The sequence below is a fragment of the Aphelocoma coerulescens genome, unplaced genomic scaffold (genome assembly GCF_041296385.1).
Source record: "Aphelocoma coerulescens isolate FSJ_1873_10779 unplaced genomic scaffold, UR_Acoe_1.0 HiC_scaffold_620, whole genome shotgun sequence".
Lineage (NCBI taxonomy): Eukaryota > Metazoa > Chordata > Aves > Passeriformes > Corvidae > Aphelocoma > Aphelocoma coerulescens.
In genome coordinates, this window is record NW_027183971.1 from 18,685 (window position 1) to 30,237 (window position 11,553).

At 62.2% G+C, this 11,553-nt stretch overlaps 1 protein-coding gene across 1 annotated transcript; it reads right to left on the reverse strand.

Annotated features, from left to right (window-relative positions):
• Positions 1-4,267: 4,267 nt before the first annotated feature.
• LOC138102121 (josephin-2-like) lies at positions 4,268-10,963 on the reverse strand (the record flags this gene model as incomplete). Its single annotated transcript, XM_068999875.1, has 3 exons — positions 4,268-4,455; positions 6,176-6,370; positions 10,838-10,963. Coding segments are annotated over 3 exons (421 nt in total), but the record flags the coding sequence as incomplete, so codon positions are not given.
• Positions 10,964-11,553: the final 590 nt, after the last annotated feature.

Below are 11,553 nucleotides of genomic sequence, written 5' to 3' on the forward strand. Positions count from 1 at the left end.
ATTTGGAGATTTGGGGGTGAAATTTGGAGATTTTGGGGTAAAATCCAGGGATTTGGGGGGAAATTTGGGGGTTTGGGGCTGGAATTCGGCGATTTTGGGTGAAATTCAGGGATTTGGGGCGAAATTTGGGGGTTTGGGGCTGCAATTTGGCCGTTTTGGGGTGAAATCCAGGGATTTGGGGTGAAATTTGGGGATTTGGGGCTGGAATTCGGCGATTTTGGGGTGAAATCCAGGGATTTGGGGCAAAATTTGGGGGTTTTGGGCTGGAATTTGGCCATTTTGGGGTGAAATCCAGGGATTTGGGGGGAAATTCAAGGATTTGGGGCTGGAATTTGGCCATTTTGGGGTGAAATTTGGGGGGTTTGGAATGAAATTTGGAGAGTTTGGGGTGAAATTTGGAGATTTTGGGGTAAAATCCAGGGATTTGGGGGAAAATGTGGGGGTTTGGGGCTGGAATTCGGCGATTTTGGGGTGAAATTCGAGGACTGGAGCTGGAATTTGGCCATTTTGGGGTGAAATTTGGGGGGTTTGGAATGAAATTTGGAGATTTTGGGGTGAAATTTGGCCTTTTTGGGGTAAAATCCTGGGATTTGGGGTGAAATTTGGGGATTTGGGGCTGGAATTCAGCGATTTTGGGGTGAAATTCGAGGATTGGGCCTGGAATTTGGCCATTTTGGGGTGAAATCCTGGGATTTGGGGGGAAATTTGGGGCTTTGGAGGTGAAGTTTGGAGATTTTGGGGTGAAATTCAGGGATTTGGGGCAAAATTTGGGGGTTTTGGAATGAAATTTGGAGATTTTGGGGTGAAATTTGGCCATTTTGGGGTGAAATCCTGGGATTTGGGGTGAAACTTGAGGGGGGTGGGATGGAATTTGGAGATTTTTGGGGTGAAATTCAAGGATTTGGGCTGGAATTTGGCCATTTTGGGGTGAAATTCAGGGATTTGGGGTGGAAATTTGGGGGTTTGGGGCTGGAATTCGGCGATTTTGGGGTGAAATCCAGGGATTTGGGGTGAAATTTGGGGGTTTGGAGGTGAAGTTTGGAGATTTTGGGGTGAAATTCAAGAATTGGGGCTGGAATTTGGCCATTTTGGGGTGAAATTTGGGGGGTTTGGAATGAAATTTGGAGAGTTTGGGGTGAAATTTGGCCTTTTTGGGGTAAAATCCTGGGATTTGGGGTGAAATTTGGGGATTTGGGGCTGGAATTCAGCGATTTTGGGGTGAAATTCGAGGATTGGGCCTGGAATTTGGCCATTTTGGGGTGAAATTCAGGGATTTGGGGCAAAATTTGGGGGTTTTGGAATGAAATTTGGAGATTTTGGGGTGAAATTTGGCCATTTTGGGGTGAAATCCTGGGATTTGGGGTGAAACTTGAGGGGGGTGGGATGGAATTTGGAGATTTTTGGGGTGAAATTCAAGGATTTGGGCTGGAATTTGGCCATTTTGGGGTGAAATTCAGGGATTTGGGGTGGAAATTTGGGGGTTTGGGGCTGGAATTCGGCAATTTTGGGGTGAAATCCAGGGATTTGGGGTGAAATTTGGGGGTTTGGAGGTGAAGTTTGGAGATTTTGGGGTGAAATTCAAGAATTGGGGCTGGAATTTGGCCATTTTGGGGTGAAATTTGGGGGGTTTGGAATGAAATTTGGAGATTTTGGGGTGAAATTTGGCCTTTTTGGGGTAAAATCCTGGGATTTGGGGTGAAATTTGGGGATTTGGGGCTGGAATTCAGCGATTTTGGGGTGAAATTCGAGGATTGGGCCTGGAATTTGGCCATTTTGGGGTGAAATTCAGGGATTTGGGGCAAAATTTGGGGGTTTTGGAATGAAATTTGGAGATTTTGGGGTGAAATTTGGCCATTTTGGGGTGAAATCCTGGGATTTGGGGTGAAACTTGAGGGGGGTGGGATGGAATTTGGAGATTTTTGGGGTGAAATTCAAGGATTTGGGCTGGAATTTGGCCATTTTGGGGTGAAATTCAGGGATTTGGGGTGGAAATTTGGGGGTTTGGGGCTGGAATTCGGCAATTTTGGGGTGAAATCCAGGGATTTGGGGTGAAATTTGGGGGTTTGGAGGTGAAGTTTGGAGATTTTGGGGTGAAATTCAAGAATTGGGGCTGGAATTTGGCCATTTTGGGGTGAAATTTGGGGGGTTTGGAATGAAATTTGGAGATTTTGGGGTGAAATTTGGCCTTTTTGGGGTAAAATCCTGGGATTTGGGGTGAAATTTGGGGATTTGGGGCTGGAATTCAGCGATTTTGGGGTGAAATTCGAGGATTGGGCCTGGAATTTGGCCATTTTGGGGTGAAATTCAGGGATTTGGGGTGAAATTCAAGGATTTGGGGCTGGAATTTGGCCATTTTGGGGTAAAATCCCGGGATTTGGGGTGAAATGTGGGGATTTGTGGATGGAATTCAGCCATTTTGGGGTGAAATCCCAGGATTTTGGGACAAACACGAGGAGCCAGAGCTACAAAAAATCGCTTTTAATCATTTTTTGGGGTGGGGGGAGGGGATTTAAAGCCATGGAGCCCCCCTGGGTGACATCGGGGTGACCCCAGGGTGACATCGGGGTGACATCGGGGTGACCCCAGGGTGACATTGGGGTGACATCGGGGTGACATCGACACCCCCGGGACCCCCACGGCAGGAAAACCCCAAATCCCGCCGGGGAAATCTCCAAAATCCGGGGTTTTCCCAGCAAAACGCGGCGGGGCCACCCTGGGGTGCCCCTTGGGGATGGTGCCACCCTGGGGTGTCCCTTTGGGGTGTCCCTTTGGGATGGTGCCACCCTGGGGTGTCACCCTGGGGTGTCCCTTTGGGGTGCCCCTTGGGGATGGTGCCACCCTCAGGTGTCCCTTTGGGGTGTCCCTTTGGGGTGTCCCTGGGACGGTGCCACCCTGGGGTGCCCCTTTGGGGTGTCCCTGGGATGATGCCACCACCCTCGGGGTGTCACCTTGGGGTGTCCCTTTGGGGTGTCCCCCAGGATGGTGCCACCCTGGGGTGCCCCTTTGGGGTGCCCCTTGGGGATGGTGCCACCCTCGGGTGTCCCTTTGGGGTGTCCCTGGGACGGTGCCACCCTCGGGTGTCCCTTTGGGGTGTCCCCCAGGACGATGCCACCCTCAGGTGTCCCTTGGCGTGTCCCCGGGATGATGCCACCACCCTGGGGTGTCACCTTGCGGTGTCCCTTTGGGGTGTCCCCGGGACGATGCCACCCTCGGGTGTCCCCCAGGACGGTGCCACCACCCTCGGGTGTCCCTTTGGGGTGTCCCTGGGACAGTGCCACCCTCGGGGTGTCCCCCGGGACGATGCCACCCTCAAGTGTCCCTTTGGGGCGATGCCACCCTCGGGTGTCCTTTGGGGTGTCCCTTTTGGGGTGTCTCTTTGGGATGGTGCCACCCTGGGGTGTCACTTTGGGGTGCCCCTTTGGGGTGTCCCCGGGACGATGCCACCCTCGGGTGTCCCTTTGGGGTGTCCCCAGGATGGTGCCACCCTCGGGTGTCCCCTTGGGATGATGCCACTCTCAGGTGTCCCTTTGGGATGTCCCCAGGACAGTGCCACCCTCGGGGTGTCCCTTTGGGGTGTCTTTTGGGGTGTCCCCGGGACGATGCCACCTTCGGGTGTCCCTTTGGGACGATGCCACCCTCAGGGTGTCCCCCAGGACGGTGCCACCACCCCCAGGTGTCCCCGGGATGATGCCACCCTCGGGTGTCCCTTTGGGGTGTCCCTTTGGGGTGTCCCCGGGATGGTGCCACCCTCGGGTGTCCCTTTGGGGTGTCCCTTTGGGATGATGCCACCCTGGGGTGTCCCTTTGGGGTGTCCCTGGGACAATGCCACCCTCGGGGTGTCCCTTTGGGGTGTCCCTGGGACAATGCCACCCTCGGGGTGTCCCCCGGGATGATGCCACCCTCAAGTGTCCCTTTGGGGCGATGCCACCCTCGGGTGTCCCTTTGGGATGATGCCACTCTCAGGTGTCCCTTTGGGGTGTCCCCAGGACGATGCCACCCCCAGGTGTCCCTTTGAGGTGTCCCCCAGGATGATGCCACCCTCGGGCATCCCTTTGGGGTGCCCCTTGAGGTGTCCCGGGGATGATGCCACCACCCTCGGGGTGTCACCTAGGGGTGTCCCTTTGGGATGATGCCACCCGCAGGTGCCCCTTTGAGGTGTCCCCCGGGACGATGCCACCACCCTCGGGTGTCCCTTGGGGTGTCCCCGGGACAATGCCACCCCCCAGGTGTCCCTTTGGGATGATGCCACCACCCTCAGGTGTCCCTTTGAGGTGTCCCCCAGGACGATGCCACCCTCAGCTGTCCCCTGGGGTGTCCCCAGACGGTGCCACCCTTTGGGGTGCCCCCTGAGGGCATCACTCCGGCCTCAGCCACGTCCCGGCCTCCTCCACGTCCCGCGGCACCACCAGGAACAGCTCCGAGGCTGCGGGCACCAGCGCCTCCCGCAGGAACTGCCTGCAACAGCGCCAGAGAGCGGTGCCACCCACGGGAACTGCCCCCTCCTGCCCCACAGCGCGGTGCCACCCACGGGAACTGCCCCACAGCTCAGCGCCTCCCGCAGGAACTGCCTGCAACAGCCCCACGGCGCGGTGCCACCCACGGGAACTGCCCCACAGCGCGGTGCCACCTCCTGCCCCACAGCCCGGTGCCACCCACGGGAACTGCCCCACAGCGCGGTGCCACCTCCTGCCCCACAGCCCGGTGCCACCCACGGGAACTGCCCCACAGCGCGGTGCCACCTCCTGCCCCACAGCGCGGTGCCACCTCCTGCCCCACAGCCCGGTGCCACCCGCGGGAACTGCCCCACGGCGCGGTGCCACCTCCTGCCCCACAGCGCGGTGCCACCCACGGGAACTGCCCCACGGCCTGGTGCCACCCACGGGAACTGCCCCCTCCTGCCCCACGGCGCGGTGCCACCCATGGGAACTGCCCCACGGCGCGGTGCCACCTCCTGCCCCACAGCCCGGCGCCACCTCCTGCCCCACGGCGCGGTGCCACCCACGGGAACTGCCCCCTCCTGCCCCACGGCCCGGTGCCACCCACGGGAACTGCCTGCAACAGCCCCACAGCCCAGTGCCACCTCCTGCCCCACGGCCCGGTGCCACCCACGGGAACTGCCCCCTCCTGCCCCACACCCCAATGCCCCCTCCTGCCCCACACCCCGCTGCCCCCTCCTGCCCCACACCCTGGTGCCACCTCCTGCCCCCTCCTGCCCCACACCCCGCTGCCCCTTCCTGCCCCACAGCCCGGTGCCACCTCCTGCCCCACACCCCGCTGCCCCCTCCTGCCCCTTCCTGCCCCACACCCCGATACCCCCTCCTGCCCCACACCCCGCTGCCCCCTCCTGCCCCACACCCCGATGCCCCCTCCTGCCCCCTCCTGCCCCACACCCCACTGCCCCCTCCCTGCCCCACACCCTGCTGCCCCCTCCCTGCCCCACACCCCGCTGCCCCCTCCCTGCCCCACACCCTGCTGCCCCCTCCTGCCCCACACCCCAATGCCCCCTCCTGCCCCACACCCCGGTGCCACCTCCTGCCCCACACCCCTCCTGCCCCACACCCCAATGCCCCCTCCTGCCCCCTCCTGCCCCACACCCCGCTGCCCCCTCCTGCCCCACACCCCAATGCCCCCTCCTGCCCCGTCCTGCCCCACACCCCGCTGCCCCCTCCTGCCCCCTCCTGCCCCACACCCCGGTGCCCCCTCCTGCCCCACACCCCAATGCCCCCTCCTGCCCCGTCCTGCCCCACACCCCGCTGCCCCCTCCTGCCCCCTCCTGCCCCCTCCTGCCCCACACCCCGGTGCCACCTCCTGCCCCACACCCCTCCTGCCCCACACCCCAATGCCCCCTCCTGCCCCACACCCCAGTACCCCCTCCTGCCCCACACCCTGGTGCCCCCTCCTGCCCCCTCCTGCCCCACACCCCGCTGCCCCCTCCTGCCCCACACCCCAATGCCCCCTCCTGCCCCCTCCTGCCCCACACCCCGCTGCCCCCTCCTGCCCCACACCCCAGTACCCCCTCCCGCCCCACACCCCGCTGCCCCCTCCCTGCCCCCTCCTGCCCCACACCCTGCTGCCCCCTCCTGCCCCACACCCCAGTACCCCCTCCCGCCCCACACCCCGCTGCCCCCTCCCTGCCCCCCTCTCCAGCGCCACCCTCCCCTCCCCAGGTGCCCACCGCAGCTGCTGCTCGCCGCCGATGGCCACGGGGGCGGCCAGTTTGGAGTCCAGGTTGTAGAAGGTGGCCCCGAGGCGACGAACCCCGAGCCAGTGCGGGCGGGCCAGCGGCAACCGCAGCGGGCCCAGGGCCACCCGCGAGGGCACGTTGAGCAGGAAGCCCAGGATGTGGGGCAGCGCCAGGCGCTCCAGGGGGCTGGGGGGGCACCGAGAGGGGGCTCAGAAAGGGGAGGGGGAAGGGGAGGGGGTGGGGGAATTTGGGGAGGGGTCGCAAGGGGGTGTTTTGGAATTTGGGGAGGGGTCGCATTGTCCCTTGTGCCACCCCGCGGGTACGGAGCGGAGCGTGCAAGGAGAGGTTTGAGAGGTCACAAATTTGGGGAGGGGGGCTCAGAAAGGACCCAAATTTGGGTGGGGGGGTCCCGGGGCCGCTCCAGAATTTGGGGAGGGGTCCTGGGGCGTGGCTCCGAATTTGGGGAGGGGTCGCATTTGTCCCTTGTGCCACCCCACGGGTACCGAGCGGAGTGTGCAAGGAGAGATTTGAGAGGTCACAAATTTGGGGAGGGGTCTCGGAGAGCTCCCAAATTTGGGTGGGGGGTCCCGGAGGACCTCCAGAATTTGGGGAGGGGTCCCGAGGGGTCGGATCCGAATTTGGGGAGGGGTCTCATTGTCCCTTGTCCCACCCCACAGGCAGCGACCGCAGCGTGACAAGGAGAGGTTTCAGATGCTCCCATTTGGGTTGGGGGTCTCGGAGAGCTCCCAAATTTGGGTGGGGGGTCCCGGGGGGTCTCCATAATTTGGGGAGGGGTCCCGAGGGGGTTCCACAATTTGGGGAGGGGTCCCGAGGGGTCAGATCCGAATTTGGGGAGGGGTCTCATCACCGCTTTTCCCAAAACACCCCAGGAGAAAGGAGAGGTTTGAGAGCTCCCAAATCTGGGGAGGGGTCTCGGAGAGCTCCCAAATTTGGGTGGGGGGTCCCGGGGGGTCTCCAGAATTTGGGGAGGGGTCCGTCCGGAATTTGGGGAGGGGTCTCACCGCCGCTTGTCCCACCAGACGGCCGCCAGCCCGAGTGTGACAAGGGGGACTCTCAATTGGGTTGGGGGGCTCGGAGGGGTCCCAAATTTGGGGAGGGGTCTCGGAGAGCTCCCAAATTTGGGTGGGGGGTCCCTGGGGGTCTCCACAATTTGGGGAGGGGTCGGTGCCGAATTTGGGGAGGGGTCTCACCGCCGCTTGCCCCACCAGACGGCCGCCAGCCCGAGAGAGATTTGAGATGCTCCCAAATTTGGGTTGGGGGTCTCGGAGAGCTCCCAAATTTGGGTGGGGGGTCCCGGGGGGTCTCCATAATTTGGGGAGGGGTCCTTGGGGGTCCATCCCGAATTTGGGGAGGGGTCTCGTGGGGTCAGATCCGAATTTGGGGAGGGGTCTCACCGCCGCTTGTCCCACCAACCCCAGTGTGACAAGGAGAGATTTGAGATGCTCCCATTTGGGTTGGGGGTCCCGCAGAGCTCCCAAATTTGGGGAGGGGTCTCGGAGAGCTCCCAAATTTGGGTGGGGGGTCCCGGGGGGTCTCCACAATTTGGGGAGGGGTCTCTCCGGAATTTGGGGAGGGGTCTCACCGCCGCTTGTCCCACCAGACGGCTGCCAGCCCGAGTGTGACAAGGGGGACTCTCAATTGGGTTGGGGGGCTCGGAGGGGTCCCAAATTTGGGGAGGGGGTCTCCGAGAGCTCCCAAATTTGGGTGGGGGGTCCCTGGGGGTCTCCAACATTTGGGGAGGGGTCGGTGCCGAATTTGGGGAGGGGTCTCACCGCCGCTTGTCCCACCAGACGGCCGCCAGCCCGCGTGTGACAAGGAGAGATTTGAGATGCTCCCATTTGGGTTGGGGGTCCCGGAGAGCTCCCAAATTTGGGTGGGGGGTCCCGGGGGGTCTCCATAATTTGGGGAGGGGTCCCGAGGGGGTTCCACAATTTGGGGAGGGGTCCCGAGGGGTCAGATCCGAATTTGGGGAGGGGTCTCACCGCCGCTTGTCCCACCAGCCCCAGCGTGACAAGGAGAGATTCGAGAGCTCCCAAATTTGGGGAGGGGTCTCCGAGAGCTCCCAAATTTGGGTGGGGGGTCCCTGGGGGTCCATCCCGAATTTGGGGAGGGGTCCCGGGGGGTCTCCACAATTTGGGGAGGGGTCCCGAGGGGTCGGATCCGAATTTGGGGAGGGGTCTCACCGCCGCTTGTCCCACCAGACGGCCGCCAGCCCGAGTGTGACAAGGAGAGATTTGAGATGCTCCCATTTGGGTTGGGGGTCTCGGAGAGCTCCCAAATTTGGGTGGGGGGTCCCGGGGGGTCTCCATAATTTGGGGAAGGGTCCTTGGGGGTCCATCCCGAATTTGGGGAGGGGTCTCGTGGGGTCGGATCCGAATTTGGGGAGGGGTCTCATTGTCCCTTGTCCCACCCCACAGGCAGCGACCGCAGCGTGACAAGGAGAGATTTGAGAGCTCCCAATTTTGGGTTGGGGGTCCCGGAGAGCTCCCAAATTTGGGGAGGGGGTCCCGGGGGTCTCCATAATTTGGGGAGGGGTCCCGAGGGGGTTCCACAATTTGGGGAGGGGTCTCGAGGGGTCGGATCCGAATTTGGGGAGGGGTCTCACCGCCACTTGTCCCACCAACCCCAGTGTGACAAGGAGAGATTTGAGATGCTCCCATTTGGGTTGGGGGTCCCGCAGAGCTCCCAAATTTGGGGAGGGGTCTCGGAGAGCTCCCAAATTTGGGTGGGGGGTCCCGGGGGCTCTCCACAATTTGGGGAGGGGTCTCTCCGGAATTTGGGGAGGGGTCTCACCGCCGCTTGTCCCACCAGACGGCCGCCAGCCCGAGTGTGACAAGGAGAGATTTGAGACCTCCCAATTTGGGGAGGGGTCTCGGAGAGCTCCCAAATTTGGGGAGGGGGTCCCGGGGGGTCTCCATAATTTGGGGAGGGGTCCCGAGGGGGTTCCACAATTTGGGGAGGGGTCCCGAGGGGTCAGATCCGAATTTGGGGAGGGGTCTCACCGCCGCTTGTCCCACCAGCCCCAGCGTGACAAGGACAGATTCGAGAGCTCCCAAATTTGGGTTGGGGGTCTCGGAGAGCTCCCAAATTTGGGTGGGGGGTCCCTGGGGGTCTCCAGAATTTGGGGAGGGGTCTCTCCGGAATTTGGGGAGGGGTCGGTGCCGAATTTATGGAGGGGTCTCACCGCCGCTTGTCCCACCAGCCCCAGCGTGACAAGGACAGATTCGAGAGCTCCCAAATTTGGGGAGGGGTCTCCGAGAGCTCCCAAATTTGGGTGGGGGGTCCCGGGGGGTCTCCAGAATTTGGGGAGGGGTCTCTCCGGAATTTGGGGAGGGGTCTCACCGCCGCTTGTCCCACCAGCCCCAGCGTGACAAGGAGAGATTTGAGATGCTCCCATTTGGGTTGGGGGTCCCGCAGAGCTCCCAAATTTGGGGAGGGGTCTCGGAGAGCTCCCAAATTTGGGTGGGGGGTCCCTGGGGGTCTCCACAATTTGGGGAGGGGTCCGTCCGGAATTTGGGGAGGGGTCTCACCGCCGCTTGTCCCACCAGCCGGCCGCCAGCCCGAGTGTGACAAGGGGGACTCCCATTTGGGTTGGGGGTCCCGGAGGCGTCCCAAATTTGGGGAGGGGTCTCGGAGAGCTCCCAAATTTGGGTGGGGGGTCCCTGGGGGTCTCCACAATTTGGGGAGGGGTCTCTCCGGAATTTGGGGAGGGGTCTCACCGCCGCTTGTCCCACCAGCCGGCCGCCAGCCCGAGTGTGACAAGGAGAGATTTGAGAGCTCCCAATTTTGGGTTGGGGGTCTCGGAGAGCTCCTAAATTTGGGGAGGGGGTCCCGGGGGGTCTCCACAATTTGGGGAGGGGTCCGTCCGGAATTTGGGGAGGGGTCTCACCGCCGCTTGTCCCACCAGACGGCCGCCAGCCCGAGAGAGATTTGAGATGCTGCCATTTGGGTTGGGGGTCCCGCAGAGCTCCCAAATTTGGGGAGGGGTCTCGGAGAGCTCCCAAATTTGGGTGGGGGGTCCCGGGGGGGGTCTCCACAATTTGGGGAGGGGTCCCGAGGGGTCAGATCCGAATTTGGGGAGGGGTCCCACGCCGCTTGTCCCACCAGCCCCAGCGTGACAAGGACAGATTCGAGAGCTCCCAAATTTGGGGAGGGGTCTCGGAGAGCTCCCAAATTTGGGTGGGGGGTCCTGGGGGTCTCCAGAATTTGGGGAGGGGTCCGTCCGGAATTTGGGGAGGGGTCTCACCGCCGCTTGTCCCACCAGCCGGCCGCCAGCCCGAGTGTGACAAGGGGGACTCTCAATTGGGTTGGGGGGCTCGGAGGGGTCCCAAATTTGGGGAGGGGTCTCGGAGAGCTCCCAAATTTGGGTGGGGGGTCCCTGGGGGTTTCCATAATTTGGGGAGGGGTCCCGAGGGGGTTCCATAGTTTGGGGAGGGGTCTCGTGGGGTCAGATCCGAATTTGGGAGGGGTCTCATCACCGCTTTTCCCAAAACACCCCAGGAGAAAGGGGAGATTTAAGAAGTCCCAAATTTGGGGAGGGGTCTCCGAGAGCTCCCAAATTTGGGTGGGGGGTCCCGGGGGCTCTCCACAATTTGGGGAGGGGTCTCTCCGGAATTTGGGGAGGGGTCTCACCGCCGCTTGTCCCACCAGACGGCCGCCAGCCCGCGCGTGCCCAGCGCTGCCATCACCACGTTCACGTCGTAGTTGCCGGTGCCCAGCGGGCTCCGGTGGGGGTTGGGCCGCGAGTTCGGGGCCAGCCTGGGGAGGGGGCGGCGCTGAGACCCCTCCCCAAATTATCCCAACCCAACCCCCCCGCCCCGCCCCGAGACCCCAGACTCAATTGGGGAAGGGGGTACAGCGCCCATCCCCCCCCCACTCACAGAGACCCCAGACTCAATTGGGGGGAGAGCGGCCCCACCCCCCCCCAGGCGGAAGAGGAAATGGAGGCGCCAGATGGGGGGGGGAGGGGAGGGGGAGACCCCTCCCCAAATTTGGGGGAATCCGCCCTGAGACCCCTCCCCAAATTTGGGAAATTCCCTCCCTGAGACCCCTCCCCAAATTGGGGAAATTCCCCCCTGAGACCCCTCCCCAAATTTGGGGAATCCGCCCTGAGACCCCCTCCCCAAATTTGGGAAATCCCCCCCGAGACCCCTCCCAAATTTGGGAAATCCCCTCCCCAAATTTGGGAATTCCCCACTGAGACCCCTCCTCAAATTTGGGAAATTCCCCACTGAGACCCCTCCCCAAATTGGGAAATTCCCTCCAAGACCCCTCCCCAAATTTGGGAACCCCCCCCCCCCCAAAACCCCCCTGAGACCCCAAACCCCCCGAGACCCCTCCCCAAATTC